The sequence below is a fragment of the Oncorhynchus gorbuscha genome, linkage group LG05 (genome assembly GCF_021184085.1).
Source record: "Oncorhynchus gorbuscha isolate QuinsamMale2020 ecotype Even-year linkage group LG05, OgorEven_v1.0, whole genome shotgun sequence".
Taxonomy (NCBI): domain Eukaryota; kingdom Metazoa; phylum Chordata; class Actinopteri; order Salmoniformes; family Salmonidae; genus Oncorhynchus; species Oncorhynchus gorbuscha.
In genome coordinates this window covers 24,703,588-24,721,566 of record NC_060177.1, presented here as the reverse complement: position 1 = coordinate 24,721,566, position 17,979 = coordinate 24,703,588, and the positions used below count along the sequence as shown (strand labels likewise).

Here is a 17,979-nt window from a genome sequence, read left to right as displayed (position 1 = left end):
TTGGATTCCATTTATATGCCAGTATGTTGTGATGGATGTATTAGTACTGATTGATGTAGACTAAATGAGATGCATGCATGTACTGTAATTACATGATCCTAGTTGTAGGATTGATAGTTTATTGGTGTGTGTTTTTGCTGTGATTAGGGGGGGTTTCGCTATTGACTAGAGCTGTGCCATTGACTGTGCGTTGTGTACATTAGGGAAAAGATGCAGTGGAGAGAGGAGACCTCTATTGAAGTGTGCAGTCAGCGTTATTGACTCCATTTCACTGCATGTTACTATCTGGGGACAACTGGGGGAGTGAATAATCTCTCTGCTTGGAACTGATCACAGAGCAGTCTGACCTGACCTTGTTTTATTATCAGCACAGTGTACAGTAACTGCCTGATTGGTTGATGGCATCTGCATTCAGTTATTCTGTGTATTCAGGGTTGTTGTATTGCGGTGTATAGGTTAAAACATTCAAAGTGCTGAGTTTGCTGGCCTGTTTTTTTGAAGTCCTGTCTCAGGTATCTGAAGCAGAGTAGGGAGGGCATGTTGCCCAGGGGAGGGAGAGATGGCTCTGTTATCCCAGAGTCCTCATTAGTGACACACACACACACCGCCTCTTCCTCCTCACCCTGCTTGCTCTGCTATGCAGCCCGCTTGGACAGAAACAGAGCTGTCAGGCCTGGTTGACACTGCACCATTCCCCAGTCCCAGAGAGCCCCGGCTGAGGCCGCTGAGTTCACCTCGCTCTGCCCAAACCCAAAACAGCATATCCATATGTTACTCTGCCTACCTCCGTCTCCCGCATAATAAGGGTCAGAAGTTTTCCATGGCCACGTAGCCTAACCAGGACAGAGTAACTGCCTACCTCCGTCTCCCGCATAATAAGAGTCAGAAGTTTTCCATGGTCACGTAGCCTAACCAGGACAAAGTAGCTGCCTACCTCCGTCTCCCGCATAATAAGAGTCAGAAGTTTTCCATGGTCACGTAGCCTAACCAGGACAGAGTAACTGCCTACCTCCGTCTCCTGCATAATAAGAGTCAGAAGTTTTCCATGGTCACGTAGCCTAACCAGGACAGAGTAACTGCCTACCTCCGTCTCCCGCATAATAAGAGTCAGAAGTTTTCCATGGTCACGTAGCCTAACCAGGACAAAGTAGCTGCCTACCTCCCAGTGTGTCCTCCATACCTGTTCCCAACCCTGCGTCTTCGTCCTGGAACAAATGGCTTTGTTCTGCAGGGACTGACATCAGACAGAGATGGCAGAAGTAGTTTGCTGTGAATAGATAAAGCCAACTAGAGAAGAAGTAGAAAGCCCTGTGTTATCCTGTTGACTAAACACACAGCCGCAATTGGAGTTCGTTAGCATTCACGCCTGCTGTGAAGGTAAAGAGTGTAGATTACAAAAACCCATTATAAGAGTTTTCAGATTTCCACAGGCAATTATGGCTCGCTGCTAAGAGTTCTGTGTCACTATGGTTTACTCATTTTCATTAGTGTTTCACTGTGCACTTCTGTGTTCTGCATAGTGATCGCTGAGCTCATTCTACAGGGGAGCTCTGTACTATGGTGAGACTGCTTGTTTATTGGCTCATTTAGGAACAGGATGGTGATGACAGGGAGGGTGCTCTCCAACTTGATTGCTGGCTGCTCTTCAATGGGTGACATCAGACCAGAGTCAATAGATTTTAATTGGATGCGTTAATCAAAATGATGTTCTGTTTTATGAGAAAATCGGATCTGTGCACCTGCTTTAGGCAGATGCCTGTGAAAAAAAGTGTTCTTGATGATCACCATTTTAGCTGGGTTGTAAAGTACTCAGCTCTGTGTCTGTTTTTACTGATTTGGTCCTATGGGGAATGCTCCAGCAGCCAGCCAGTACACAGAGGGACACAGCACCACATGTTGTTTTGGGCAATGGCATTATTTGTCAGCAGAGGGCACGGACACGGTCACTGCTTGGATGTAGGTTTAAATCAGACTCTGTGGTATCTCAGACCGTTCTTTGACATTGATGATCTGTGTTAGTAATTGTGAAGGTGTATTGCTGAATACTGGACTTTTCTGGATACTGTAGTTGCATGTAGTAGTGTTTCTCCTTATTGAGTCTGGTGTTTTTCAGAGCCTCTGGCAGAGGAAGGTAGAGGAAAGTCGAGCAGTGAGTGAGTCAGTGACATGTAATTTGGGAGGAAGACTGCTTTGTTATTCTCCAGCCTGGAGAAGGAGACACCAACGGTGAACAGAGGCTTATTCTTTCAGTTAGCGTAGACGGTCTGTGTGTTAGGCCTTGTTACACACACACACACACACACACACACACACACACACACACACACACACACACACACACACACACACACACACACACACACACACACACACACACACACACACACACACACACACACACACACACACACACACACACACAGAGAGATATTAACTACAGCTTCTTTCTGTCCTAATGAACAGATATCTCCACCCTCAGATGAATGTTGCCGCTAGAGATAGTAAGTCTATTATACTGGTATGTTTTAGAGGGCCTTGGATAGAGTAGATGAGGTTATACTAGTATGTTTTAGAGGGCCTTACATAGAGTAGTTGAGACCACACTATGGCCTATGGCTACTATTGTGTAAAACCTTTTTCATTCCCCTTCTAAGCCGGTTTAGTCTGAAGCTGAGAGAACTAATATTACTGGTATTATGGTTGAGCTCATATTGATGGTTTCCTCTTCTCCTCCCAGATTACCCTCATAAGTATGGCTCAGAGGGGGGCTGTGCTGACCACTCCGTGTTTGAAAGGATGAAGAAGTACCAGGCCTCGGCTATGGAGGAGCCTCTCAAGGTGAGCTGATAATACCCCCCTGTGAAACCAACCCTATATTTATACAGCACTCACCGATACTGTATAACCACGTACACATTCTGGACACAGTACTGGAGGACCATACAAACCACCTCGCGTCTTCTTGCTCCATGGTAGAATAACACTTCGCATGATAAGGAAACATAGAAGTGATTAAGTCAAACTTGTTATTGGAGCTGTAACGAGTGCCAGCTTCTTCTTATTGCTCCTGGGTTCTTATCCCTTTCAGCTCTGTGGATGACTGAGTAGAGTGATGTCACAGATCATTTGGCAGGGTGAGGAGTTAGTGTTCTCTCTCCCCAGGGATGAGTCAGAACAGACCAGGGGTGTGTCAGGAAATGTTTCCCCATGTTCTGGAAGACCTCCTCCTTTCAGAAGCCAGGGCCCTCATTCTCCACATTTGAAGACATGGGATTTTTCCCTGACCAAAATGGCTAAAATCCTTACACATTCCTCTTGGTCACCTTCTCATGTCATTTCTTAGTCTTGGGATCTTTTTTTCTACCTCCCCTCTCTCACTCTATCTCCCCTCTTCCAGCTCCCCTCGTTCCACCTCACTCTCCCTCACATCCATCTCTCCCTCCTAGTTGAATAATGGTAGTCGTTCCTCTGGTTGTCTCTGCAGGAGCCCAGCAGTGTGGTGGAGGAAGCGGAGAGGTCCCATGGACATGGTCCGGTGATCCTGAGGAAGAAGAGAGCAGCTCAGATAGAGAAGAACACCTGCCAGCTCTTTATCCAGACTGACCACCTCTTCTTCAAGTACTACGGCACCAGAGAGGCTGTCATCGCACAGGTACTGAGGCTGTACACACACTAGGGCTGTCCCATACTAAAAATAAATATTGGTTGACCGAGAGTCATCTGTTCTTTCAACTATTCTATTGGTCTACATTTTAAGTGTATTTTTCCATATATAGAAACACCTGAAGTTTGAATAAAATCAACTATATGCACTGAGCTTGTCTGATGCTTTAAGCTCATTGTTTGATTAAATAAGACGCAAATGACTCAATAAGGGAGCCCGATGGCCACACTGTGTTAAAATTAAATGACAGTGAGAGCCTGTGGGACTGATGCACGTTGTCTCTCTCTCCTCCCTGCTGCAGCAAACAGGCACCACAGCAAGTGTTTATTGCCGCTGTCTGTGCTGAAGCTGCAACATAATTACAGCCATTTTGTTTCTGACTGAAACGTTCTTACCGAAATACCTCATTTTTTTAGGAAAAACATTCCCTATTCACTAGAACCTTTGCTCCTTTACGTAAAACATATATGCAGTGCATGCACCTGACCAATAGGGTCTGACCTATAACCTATCACAATCACATCAATAAAATGGTTGTAGCAAACTCTGAACACTTTAACACGTGACAGCAAAATGGATGAGGAGGACGTGGAAAATAAACTCGAAATGGGGGAATGTCTACTGGTTGCGCAGGAGGGAAAGGGGAAGTTAGATGTGTGTACGACATTTGACTTAGTTGCGGAAACTATTGAAGAGAAAGGAGGAGATAGGAGCAAGCTCTGAATGAGTATTGTGTAGCAAACTGTTGCTGTTAGATTACAATATTATACTTTTTTCTGCCCATTTGGAAGTATAAACAACATATAAACAAACAACACATATAAAATAGAACAGACTCTGGTATTACTTATAATGAAAAACATTTGCAAAGCCTTTAAAGCATAGCAAAGATTTATAAACAGACGGATTTGTGAAATTGCTTTATACAACATTTTGCATGAGGATTGGTGCTCACGGAATCAGTAGGCTATTAAACAAACACTCAAACTGTCAATAGAAGCAGGATTTGTCTTATTTCTGCAGATGTATATGGACGATTTATAAAGCCAGGCATGTTTAACAGTTTGGTTATAGACCTAATTAAGTTGGTTTCCTCACTCCGCTACTGCCTCTGTCGCATTGTTCTCAACACCATTATTATGCACATAGCAACATATAGGGAAAGGCACCAATTCAACGGCGCACTGAAGATTACGTTTCAGAACCGTGGACAGCGCCCGTTATCCATAGCGGGAGAAAGCACTTTTGTTATATAATATTATTTAGTTTATCAGTGTTGCACCATTACAATTTCAGTAGCACATCTTAGAGGGATGTACTGTGCCATCACAGTGGCCTCCAATGGATTAGTTCACTGAGACAAGCACGAATCAGACAGGTGTGTTATACGCCATGAATTATTTGTATCAATTTGCGACTGCTCGACTAATGAAATCTCGGTCGACCAACAGCATATCGACCAAACAATCGACTAAATAAGGTCAACCCTAATACACACACACACACACACACACTCTGAATCATTCGGCAAGGAGAAACCAGGGCCTGCCCTTTAATTCTGCCAGGAGAAATGGATTACAAACAGAATAGTGTTTGTCTGTGGGTCTGATCAGTTGTTGTTGGCTGGCTTCCTTCAGCCAGCCTGCCCAGCATCGCAGACTTGTTCCTCCTGACTGAGTTCTATAGCCTAACAAATGAGATGCAGAGGAAATGCTGCATTTCACAGTTGGGGGTCCAGTTAAAGGAGAGACTAGCTGATTAAAATGTAATTTCTGTGGACACTCACTCTCCCAATAAGTGAGATAAAGAAAAAAGGTTAACTGTGATGAAGTAAATGTGTTAGTTAGGATTGTGGTTTAGCTCTGAGACTAGAGGCTTGTTTATAGGATGGGCTGGACAGTGTGGAGCAAGTCATCAACAGATTGATTCCAATTGGCTGAACACAGTGATTCTGAAGTTAGAGATATTATTCATGTGTTCATTGGTTGGCTAACAGACATGTCATGTCTTTAATGCCATGCTATGATTTATCTGATGTTCTCTCTGCAGTGCAGTTGTTCCAGACTTCTCATAATATAATGGTGACTGTTTTATTCTCTAGATCTCCAGCCATGTAAAGGCCATTGACTCCATCTACCAGGGTACTGACTTCCTGGGCATCCGTAACATCAGTTTCATGGTCAAAAGGATCAGGGTGAGTTTGTGTTCAGGCCTGGGGGTTGGGGGGGGGTGTGGGTGGTGTACACCACCATTTGCCTCACTCATCAGTATTCCACCACACTCCAAGACCTAATAAATCCTTAAAATCCTCAGGTGAACACCAGCTGCCATTTAAAGTAGGGAGCTCAGGGCCGCATTCCAACATTCAAAACATCTCTCACAAAAGGTTTCTCTGGGGCCAAGGAGCTGGCAACTTTAAGTAGAATTATTATATTATTATATTATTATTATTATTATTATTATTATTATTATTTATTATTATTATTATTATTATTATTATTATTATTATTATTATTATTATTATTATTATTATTATTATTATTATTATTATTATTATTATTATTATTATTATTATTATTATTATTATTATTATTATTATTATATAAGTAGAATCATTTCTCTCTGTCTAAAGCCTTTTCCCACTCTCTCTTCAAACACACATTAGAATAGTTACCTTTAGCAATGATGATTGTGATGAAGACACAGTGGCCTTTGTGTGAAGTCTCTTATCCAATACCTACTCATGACCTATTCAATGAGCCCATTCCTCTCCATCTCTTCAGATAAACACGACCAGTGATGAGCGGGACATCACCAATCCGTTCCGCTTCGCTAACATCGGGGTGGAGAAGTTCCTGGAGCTCAACTCAGAACAGAACCATGATGACTATTGCCTGGCCTACGTCTTCAGTGACAGGGACTTTGACGACGGGGTGCTGGGCCTGGCCTGGGTCGGAGCTCCTGCAGGTACACACACACCAATTGAACTTGTGTACTGCACTTATTTGCATAATGGCTCTCAGGGTAGGAATTTAGTGGAGAATTAAAACAGAAAACTGAGAATAGTGGACATTTATGCCTACTTAAAGAGTAGGAAGGTATAGCATCCATGAAGTCACCGAAGTGTCCAGTGGTCTGTGAGAGACTTCCTGGCTCCAGTATCTCTAATGGGATCGCTCCATTCTAAAGAGGAGAAGAAGCTAAAGCTGAGTCCTGCACTCTATCAGAACACTCAATGATCCTCCATTAACCCCCCCCCACCCTCTCGTTCCACCAGCATGTCTGTAATTTAATTTTCAAGGCCGAGGAGGACTGGATTTGCTAAGGCATCGTCTCCACGCTGTTTCCACTTGAAATGCATTTTTAAGTTGTTTAATTTTTGCCTGCTCAGTATATTTGTGTGTTCCACTTTCTCCCTCCATGGGTGTTTGTCAAAACTGCAGCGCTCTCCAAACAAGGTTCACTCAAGGACAAAGGAGCTCCTGAAGGAAGTTCTTAGATGTTTGTAGAATGTGAAACAGTCCACGGAGACGATCGCACACCCCTTTCTATAGCCTGCATTTGGGTCTCCCTCTGGTCTCCACCAACCCCATATTGGTGACAGGCAGTCAGTCAGTAGTGTGGACTGTGAGAAGGGAGAAATCAATGAGACAGCCACAGCACACAGACAGAAATGGCCCTGTCACACACACACATACAAGTAGGCTAAACAAGTACAGGCTCAACACCTCTGAATGAATGATTCACACTAGAATAACATGAAGTTGTTGAGTGTGACTGGAACGGTATGCTGTCCAGCGACAGGGGTGGCCCAGAGCCCTCCAGCGACAGGGGTGGCCCAGAGCCCTCCAGCGACAGGGGTGGCCCAGATTCCCTCCAGCGACAGTGGTGGCCCAGATTCCCTCCAGCGACAGGGGTGGCCCAGATTCCCTCCAGCGACAGGGGTGGCCCAGATTCCCTCCAGCGACAGGGGTGGCCCAGATTCCCTCCAGCGACAGGGGTGGCCCAGATTCCCTCCAGCGACAGGGGTGGCCCAGATTCCCTCCAGCGACAGGGGTGGCCCAGATTCCCTCCAGCGACAGGGGTGGCCCAGATTCCCTCCAGCGACAGGGGTGGCCCAGAGCCCTCCAGCGACAGGGGTGGCCCAGAGCCCTCCAGCGACAGGGGTGGCCCAGAGCCCTCCAGCGACAGGGGTGGCCCAGAGCCCTCCAGTGCTGGCTGATGGGTCATAATCACATAGAACAGGAGTCCATACAGATGCAGCCTGTGCCTGGTTCAGGATATCCTCACAGTAATAATCAAGAGGTAGAGAGAGTGGATAGTACTGTAGTTGAACCCCACATTCACATGTTACTGCTATAAGTTTCTTTCAATGCGCAGCAGCCCCAGAGGTCAGAGTTCAGGCTTTGTTTTCCTTCATGAGGTTTAAATGAAGGGTCGGTGTCAGTTGGTCCAGGTATTGTCAACATATCTTGATTAACTTCTGACTCACAGAACCCAAGATGAAAAACAACAACAAACACTAGGAATCAATACAGGCAAATAAGCAATGTTCTAAGCAGGCTGAATCGATCTGGGTCTGTAGAGCTGTAGAGGGAGGCTGCGGGCTTGTAGAGAAGAGATCTGCCTTGAACGCTCCAGTGGAGTGGACTGAGAACAGACGGCTACTAGAGACACCAGTCAGGCCTGGGTAATGGGCTTTTTAATGGATTTGAACCATTACCACACTCATAAGTGACTTCAATGGAGGCATTCCTCCTACTCTTACCACAGACCATTTTCCACACACATACCACGTACCAACCTACACACACACACACAAATATGTGCCTATATTGTAAAGTGCTTAGGTTTCACGTTTCTGTGTGTCTAAAAGCTGTTGTAGTCAAAGGTGTGGCCTCCTTATGACTAAGCACACAGGCTATTCTCAGATAAAGATGTCGCCACTGCCTGGCATTCCAGCAGAGCCCCAGTCCTCCTGGCTGGTTAGAAAATAGAAATCCTCCATGGTCCACATTCGTAGGCGAGATTGGACCTTACCACCCCCCCCAACACACACAAACTGGGATATAAGATAGGGCAGTGTTGAGTGTGTAGTGCAGGGGGAGCCTAGAGGCACACCGGCAATGTGCCAGCTGAATCTGATAGTACTGTAGGGTGGGACAGATAATCTGTTCTGACTCAGCTCTGTCTGCCACTGCTCACTCCCACTATCTGAGCTGACTTTAAACACTCCCTTTAAACACAATATGAAACTGGGGCCCTATACAATCCCAACCAGGTTTCCCAAATTGATTGCTAAAAATCTAAGTGTGTGAATATGCTCCACACTCGCACTATACAGCTGACTGGCCATGTCTGTCAATGTGTGTGTTCCAGACAGTGCGTTTCTCTCTTTGAAAATGGGTAAGTGAGCGAGTTTAAATTGGCATTCTCAGCGGCTGTGGAGCAGCGCCCTTCAGCTTCCCTGCTGTGCCCGAGCTTCCACTCTCCCCCTGCGGGCATATTCAGCACCACCTGGCTGCTCTGCTCTCATCTTCCTGCTGCTGTCTTGTCTCACCTACAAAAGGGTGGACGCTGGACCCAAAATACCCTCTGCTCCCCTACAGTAGCAAAGACTTATGCTTATTCACTCCCGGCACAGTATTAGGTTTAATTTAAAGAGTGTCACTTCATTTCACTGTTACTTGTGTCACAGTTGGAAACAGTACATCATCAGTGCCATGGAAATCTTCCTATAGTCCTGTTAGTTTGTTGGGTGGGATACAGTATGAAAGAGAATCCTCCTCCTCCATGGTGTGTACAGTATGTAATCTTGAGTGGTTTTACTGTGTTCTTAGGGAGCTCCGGAGGTATATGTGAGAAGAGTAAGTTGTACTCTGATGGGAAGAAGAAGTCTCTGAACACCGGCATCATCACGGTGCAGAACTACGCCTCCCATGTCCCCCCCAAGGTCTCCCACATCACCTTCGCACACGAGGTTGGACACAACTTTGGCTCTCCGGTGAGTATTCTGTCCTGGGCCTTGTCTGGTTTTAGTCTGGTCTTTTATCTGCACATGCTAATCAGCTGTATAGTGGGGCAAAAAAAGTATTTAGTCAGCCACCAATTGTGCAAGTTCTCCCACTTAAAAAGATGAGGCCTGTAATTTTAATCATAGGTACACTTCAACTATGACAGACAAAATGAGAAAATAAATCCAGAAAATCACATTGTAGGATTTCTAATTAATTTATTTGCAAATTATGGTGGAAAATAAGTATTTGGTCAATAACAAAAGTTTATCTCAATACTTTATTACACCCTTTGTTGGCAATGACAGAGGTCAAACATTTTCTGTAAGTCTTCACAAGATTTTCACACACTGTTGCTGGTATTTTGGCCCATTCCTCCATGCAGATCTCCTCTAGAGCAGTGATGTTTTGGGGCTGTTGCTGGGCAACACAGACTTTCAACTCCCTCCAAAGATTTTCTATGGGGTTGAGATCTGGAGACTGGCTAGGCCACTCCAGGACCTTGAAATGCTTATTACGAAGCCACTCCTTCGTTGCCCGGGCGGTGTGTTTGGGATCATTGTCATGCGGAAAGACCCAGCCACATTTAATCTTCAATGCCCTTGCTGATGGAAGGGCATTGAAGATCTCACGATACATGGCCCCATTCATTCTTTCCTTTACATGGATCAGTCGTCCTGGTCCCTTTGCAGAAAAACAGCCCAAAAGCATGATGTTTCCACCCCCATGCTTCACAGTAGGTATGGTGTTCTTTGGATGCAACTCAGCATTCTTTGTCCTCCAAACACGACGAGTTGCGTTTTTACCAAAAAGTTATATTTTGGTTTCATCTGACCATATGACATTTTCCCAATCTTCTTCTGGATCATCCAAATGCTCTCTAGCAAACTTCAGATGGGCCTGGACATGTACTGGCTTAAGCAGGGCTACACGTCTGGCACTGCAGGATTTGAGTTCCTGGCGGCGTAGTGTGTTACTGATGGTAGGCTTTGTTACTTTGGTCCCAGCTCTCTGCAGGTCGTTCACTAGGTCCCCCCGTGTGGTTCTGGGATTTTTGCTCACCGTTCTTGTGATCATTTTGACCCCGGGGTGAGATCTTGCGTGGAGCCCCAGATCGAGGGAGATTATCAGTGGTCTTGTATGTCTTCCTTTTCCTAATAATTGCTTACCTATTGCAGATTCAGTCTTCCCAGCCTGGTGCAGGTCTACAATTTTGTTTCTGGTGTCCTTTGACAGCTCTTTGGTCTTGACCATAGTGGATTTTGGAGTGTGACTGTTTGAGGTTGTGGACAGGTGTCTTTTATACTGATAACAAGTTCAAACAGGTGCCATTGATATAGGTAACGAGTGGAGGACAGAGGAGCCTCTTAAAGAAGAAGTTACAGGTCTGTGAGAGCCAGAAATCTTGTTTGTTATTGACCATTTCGTCTGTCATGGTTGAAGTGTACCTATGATGAAAATTACAGTCCTCTCTCACATTTTTTTGAGTAGGAGAACTTGCACAATTGGTGGCTGACTAAATACTTTTTTGCCCCACTGTATATGCTTGAGTACCACTTTTTTGAGATACTCACCATAGGATCTGTCTTGGTTTAAAGTCCCAGTAGTGGAGGAGTCTATGTTAATGCCCTCCAGAAGGAGGAGAGGGATGCTCATTGGCTCCCTATGAACCTCTTCCCTGTGGTTTAACAGCATGACTCTGGGACAGAGTGCACCCCAGGAGAGTCCAAGGCCCAGGAGAAGAAGGAGCAGGGGAACTACATAATGTATGCCCGGGCCACATCAGGGGACAAGCTCAACAACAACAAGTTCTCCATCTGCAGCGTGAGGAACATCAGTCAGGTCCTGGAGAAGAAGAGGGGCAACTGCTTTGTGGGTAAGTGCCGTCTTTCTGAGGTTGTGTGTGTGTCCGCACATGCACTTGTGGGCGTCCATCTTTACATGTGCATAGGAAGTGTGGGTGCGCTTGTCATTGGAATGGACATCCAAGGTTATGTGTCCTCTATTGCATCTCATCACTCCTTCCTGTGTGTGTTTGTGCAGAGTCTGGCCAGCCCATCTGTGGTAATGGTCTGGTGGAGGCAGGGGAGCAGTGTGACTGTGGTTACAGTGACCAGTGTAAAGACGAGTGCTGCTACAACGCCAACGAGGCAGACGGCAACAAGTGCAAACTTAAGCCCGGCAAAATCTGCAGGTAAGTGGCCAATAATGTACGACTAAATGTTGTTGATTTTATGGTTAGTACTGTTGTAGTATTTATTGAATATAGTATTCAACTTGTTTCTGCCTTAGTAAAAAGGAAGTTGAAGCTGACTTGGTGTGTGTTCTGTGTTGTCAGTCCCAGCCAGGGTCCGTGCTGTACACCGACGTGCAACTTCAAGGGCTCCAATGATAAGTGTAGGGAGGAGTCAGAGTGTGCTGAACAGGGCATGTGTAACGGAGGCACTGCCCAGTGCCCCACCTCTGAACCCAAAGCCAACTTCACCGCCTGCCATGGAGAGACACAAGTCTGCCTCAACGGGGTATGGTCTAGCTCTCTGACCAAACGTGTGTTGAAGTGCTTTAAATCATGACAATGGAGCATAGCTGACACTCACCCTGTATTTCCCTTTCCCTCTCCACGTCTCTGTCGACCAGGGCTGCTCTGGCTCCATCTGTGAGAAGTATGCTCTGGAGGTGTGTACCTGTGCCAGTATTGAGGGAACAGACGAGACTGAGCTGTGCCACGTCTGCTGTCAGGAGAGAAGTAAGTGTCCGCCGGCTCATTATTGGCCATCCGTCCCAATATGACATGCATCTTAAACCACCAAGACCCTGCAAAGACTGGGACGGTCCTGTTAGCAGTGACCTCACAGTGGTATTCCTCGTCTCCTCCCCCACCCTGCAGTGAAACCCGACACCTGCAGCAGCACAGGTTCCGAGAAGTGGGCCGGCTTCTTCAGCAAGAAGATCACCACGCTGCAGCCAGGCTCCCCCTGCAACGACTTCAAGGGTTACTGTGACGTGTTCATGAGGTGCCGGCTGGTGGACGCAGACGGCCCCCTGGCTAGGCTAAAGAAAGCCATCTTCAACGCAGAGCTCTACGAGAACATTGCGGAGTGGATAGTGGTTAGTTTCCCAGGCCTAGCCAATGTCCTTTTTGTACTGTAGTTACCTGTGTTGTTCAGAATATTAGTTCACCCTACTGCTGAAACTGTCACTCCCATTGGCATAAAAACAATTTCAGGAGCTAAATACATCTCAATTTATAAAATGTTCTTACCAGTTTCAATATGAAAGTTGTCAGACACTGAAAAAATATGACTTGGCATAATCTGTGTTCCAGGCTCATTGGTGGGCAGTGTTGCTGATGGGCATTGCTCTCATCATGCTGATGGCTGGTTTCATCAAGATTTGCAGTGTTCACACACCCAGCAGCAACCCCAAACTGCCCCCACCCAAGCCACTGCCAGGTACATTACGCCTCAACACTGGGGGGGGGGGGGGACCTTATCTCTCCAGCTAGACTGACAAAATAATCATAGTGTATGGAAGAAGTGTAACTCTAGTTCATTTTATGCAAACAGGTATGTGTGTGAGTGTTATGATGTTGAGAGCAGTGTGTTCGTGTCTCCCATGCAGGCACGTTGAAGAGGAGGAGACAGCAGCAATCGAATGGCCAGCAGCCCCAGCAGCAGCGAAACCAACGCCAGCCCAGAGAGAACTATCAGTTGGGTCAGATGAGACGCTGAGACACTGGGCCCCTCTTTGCCTTGGTTCTTCCTAGTGCCTACAGTGGGAACACTTCCCTCCAAAGAGTTACCTGTACCATTCATTGAAACCACCCATCTGCAAAACTAAAACTGTCAACAGAACTGATTTCAATAGACAAGATGTATAGTTCCAGGACCTAACGGACTATATCAACACCACTGCTCTGGGAGCCAGCTGAGCTGTCCTCCACACAGCTGTAAGCAGAGAATATTATAGGAAAGCTCTTGGCAATGACGGGAAGAGAAAATGACTGATTTCTGTTTCTTTATTTTTTTCCTGGAGTGCAGAGGAGAGCAGCAGCATTGTGGTAATGCAGCCTCTCCTCACCTCCTTTTTAGCGTGTTTCATCTGTTTGTCCTTTCTGAAGTGCTGCCCTCCTGAGCAGGAAAACAGGACTGCAGGTCACATGGGTTTTTGCTGCCATGCAAAGCCAGGATGTGAGACATTGTCGCAGAAGAGACTAATTTGCCAATGTAATTATTATTTTTTAAATCAAAACATGATAAGAAAAAATGCACAGGCTTTTATTTCCAAACCTTACGTGTTCTTTCTGCGTGCAATTGTACAGGTATTGAGATTATAGATTTTATTTCTTTGTATCATATGTAATCGATTGTTTTCCTGCTGTCTGATAAAGATTATTTACTGTTTTAATTCACTCTCTCAGGATTAATAAAACAAAAAACAGCGCTGTCTGTCACATTTAGAAGCTCATGTGGGGTGGATCAGAACAGACCTCGGTTGTCAGAACATGGAGGAAATGTAAACATAAAGCTGAATAAGATTACAGCAGTATAGAGGCGACAGAGTTGTAGAGACTGTTGTGATGTCGTGGGATATCATTGGGCTGGTGGAAGGTGTCATGTTTTTTTTTGCTTTTACATTTTTTACGTAATTATGACATGTTCTCTTCGGCAGTTGTTTTCCCTGACTCAAGGCATTGATGTGAATCACTGAGCCGCTAAATGCAGCAGATGTACTTGTCTATTGATCCATGTGACATGTTTGATTTGAATCTCTTTTAGTCCTCATTTGGACAAACCTTCCAATTGTCCTTAAACATTCAAATACAATTCATAATACGAGAGATGGGTAGGATGGAGGGAGAAAGGAGAGAATCTTCAATGCTTTAGCATACAAGGCTGTCCGAGGGCTGGCTGGTGCTACACCTCATGTCACTGAACGTTGTCACATCATATCATTCAAGTCACAGGGCCTTGGCCAGAGCCTGCGAACACAGGCCAGGGTCCATAGGGGGCAATATTACAGAGGGCATCACAGACGGTCACTGTACTGGTCTGGACATGCTCTCACCTTGCTCGGCTGCCCTCACCAATGTTGTTACCTTAATAAACGCACAGTCTTTAAGAGCTGACCTGGGAACAACTGAATGCCCTGTTACATACCAATTTGCAGGCTGCTTGAGGAATCTTTTACACTTATGGCATGCATTAGGAATGTGATGAATGGTTTGCCAGATGAAGATCCTGGATGGCTTTAATGTGATTGTTTTTTTTTTTCTTTTGTCTCTTATTTTAGCAATTCAGATATTTGTATATGCGGAGGAATTGTTTTCGCATAAGTCCTACAATGGCTTAATGTCTGAGTGTCCAGCTATGCCAAGCTGTTACATATGAACTGAGATTGATAAGGCTACCAATTACCTCTAACTCCTCTCCCTTTGGCTATCATCTCCATGTTGTGTCTCTCTCTCCTATGATGCGTATCTGTGTTGCATGTCCTGTCTCTCCCAAACCCCACATCCCTATTGGAAGTACGTAGCTCTGCTCTGGGGATGATCTCCACCAAAATAAACCTGTATGTCATCGTCTTTGTTTTGTGTAAAAACAATGTGTCTAAATGGAGTTGAGTCTGATTCTCCTGAGCCCATTGCAACTCCACAGTCTGCCTGGAGGTCAGTGGGGTTTGTAATGTACCGCCGGCTCAGAGCCACGGAGACCAGGACACAGGCAGGATATCCAAAGAGACTCTGTTTATCAGCTTGGAGTGCTGAAGTCTCAGGAGGCTTGAGGAAACAGATTGCAATAGTGACACTGCCTGACTTCAGGTGTCTTTTAGAAGGTCAACTTGACTGACTGACTAGGGAGAGGAGAGGATGTGGGATAAATGTACCGTCCTGTTTGTTGTCCTGTATTTGTGTGGCAGGTCTTTCAAAGCCTGTTACCAAGGTCTCTCGAATAAGTTTCTCCGAATGAACATAGACTAGTACTCAAGTTCAGGAGGTAACCCTAAGTCCTTTTATTTTTGGATTACTTTGTTTATCCCATTTAAATGATCTGTGACTATATTGATATTTTATGACTGATTCTGGCCCGTTATGCCTTATCAGGTAGTTAGACCCGAGGAAGAGTGTCCTGGAGCTTAATTAACGACAAGCAGGCCTCTTCACATATTAATGCCTTGATTGTTTCCTCCCAAAACTGGTCATTATCGGGGAAAAATGGCTCTTATCTATGTAGCCACACAATGTCTACAAGAGAGCCTCTGAAATAGAAACAAAACTGATCCTCCCTTGATTCTAACATGTCTTTCTCTGTTCTTTCTGTTTGATGCTGGTGGGTATGGGTTTGTGCTGGATAGTAAAATTATTGTTTCTCATTACCTTTTGGCATTTAGTAAGGCTCATCGGAGTGTGGTCGTCTTAAATCATTCTTCTCATTGTCTTTTTATTCCTGTGGTAAGGTAATAGGTGGGTGTATAGAGGGCGGTGCCTGGGATTTACATTTCTGTCTTTAATTTGTCTTGCTAAAAGTATTTTGGGAAAAGCGGGCTCTGAAATGTAAGTGATGTAAACCGAGGGAATCCAGAATGGAAAAGTCTAGTACTACTGTCTGATTTTAATGTCTGCTGTGTTTTATACAGTATCTTCAATATCCTTTACGATTTACTTTTCTTTTCTTGGCTCTGTTTCCTGTTCTGCTCACTTTGAAAAATTTTACTAAAATTGCTAAAAGTACTGTGCAAATATGTTTATTATTTTTTTTGAACTACTTGAAATGCTTTAATAAAAATAGATTTGATCAACAAAATTTTGTTCTGACAATGGAAAAAGAATGTCTGAGAAATCATTGTATGGTTGGTTTGTTCTTTGTCACTTTCAGAGGATGAGCAAACCAGAAGGCCCACTTCAAGATATCACACAGCTTGACTGGGCTAGCGTCCAAGGAAATCAAGCTCATAAACTCAAAATAAAAATATAGGTTTTACATCTCCCTAAATCTGAGGGTGGTTTTAACCTCCCAGACTTGGAATTGCATCAACTCCCCACCCAAGGCTTTTACTTGATACGTTGTTAAATGCACTCAAAAGGAACAATGGGTACATATTGAAGATGTGCATGCACACCCCCAGAATCTTTTCACATGTCTCTTTTTCAAAGGATAGCGCTAAGAACATTAACAACTTCATAGTTAAGAACACTATAACAATATGGAAGAAACTGAAATGGATTCTACAAGAACCACTTTCACTAGCAAAAAAATAAATCTTATTGAACAATCCTTGAATAGCTTTTCAGAATGCACTGATAATAACATGGAGACGTAAAAGGTATAGAAACAGTAAATGATTTGGTAGTAGGACATATGTACTTCCATGACACAATTAAAAAGCTATTTTGCACTGACTAATGTAGAAAAAAAAAAATCTATGCAATTTGTAAACTAATATATTATACAAGAGACAAAATTCACAAATTATACAGCAGAAGGAGAGTTATGTCTTAAGTGTAAAACTAACAATGGCTCAATAATCCATACCTTTAGGGAATTCAATTACAGTCCAGAAGTAATGGGCGGAGTTAGAAAGTTGGCTGTCAAAAGTATTAATGTAAATGTACTTTTAATCAGTTTGATCATATTTCAAGACCTGTCATGAGGGTGCAGTGAGATACCCAATGGGTTGGACGATAGTCTTCTCGTTAATTATCTTGAAATAAAACAATCCTCCATTAAGACGATAGAAAAAGCATATGGTTCATTATCTAAATATTGACAGAGCTGGTCGGGCTGGGCAGATGTGATGTCAGTGATGTTCATGTGCATCTAAATGTTGTCTTTCATATGTTAATGTTTTGTATTGTAAAACAAATATGAAAAATCAGGCTAATTTCCTTACATTGGCAGTGGTTTCTGTGGATAATTTAGTCCTTCTAGTTTGGATTGTTTGAAGTGATGGGGACATTTCTCAGCAGCATCCAATAGAGGAGATACTATTATATTATCTCCCAAGGTTTTTTCCTTACAGCTAATGACATATTTCTCATGTTGGAACACTTTTCTATATCACACAGCCCCAAGGTAGCCACGGCTCTAGTAAAATCGTAGACCCGTCTGCCTTTGTACTTCCTCAGCACTGAGAGCAGAGGTAATTGCCCGCAGCCTCCCTGACACTGCTCTCTGCATTCCAATCTTCACAATGACTTCTCACCATTTCTGCCACACCAGTTATGTGCTGAAACTCCCAATTAAAATATGTAAGTAGCTGTAATCAGGGTATCAGTATACAGGGCTATGAGGGCCATGTGAA

The 17,979-nt window shown here is 44.4% G+C and overlaps 1 protein-coding gene across 1 annotated transcript in view; it reads left to right on the top strand.

Annotated features, from left to right (window-relative positions):
• LOC124035726 (disintegrin and metalloproteinase domain-containing protein 10-like) overlaps nt 1-16,481 on the top strand; it is a 90,046-nt gene extending 73,565 nt beyond the window's left edge. The window contains exons 5-16 of the mRNA XM_046349338.1: nt 2,738-2,838; nt 3,485-3,652; nt 5,766-5,858; nt 6,448-6,631; nt 9,505-9,668; nt 11,371-11,554; nt 11,722-11,872; nt 12,017-12,200; nt 12,316-12,424; nt 12,566-12,786; nt 13,004-13,130; nt 13,300-16,481. Coding sequence (XP_046205294.1) covers nt 2,738-2,838; nt 3,485-3,652; nt 5,766-5,858; nt 6,448-6,631; nt 9,505-9,668; nt 11,371-11,554; nt 11,722-11,872; nt 12,017-12,200; nt 12,316-12,424; nt 12,566-12,786; nt 13,004-13,130; nt 13,300-13,409 — 1,796 coding nt within the window. The 3' untranslated portion in view covers nt 13,410-16,481. The remainder of the gene's footprint in view (nt 1-2,737; nt 2,839-3,484; nt 3,653-5,765; nt 5,859-6,447; nt 6,632-9,504; nt 9,669-11,370; nt 11,555-11,721; nt 11,873-12,016; nt 12,201-12,315; nt 12,425-12,565; nt 12,787-13,003; nt 13,131-13,299) is intronic.
• Nucleotides 16,482-17,979: the final 1,498 nt, after the last annotated feature.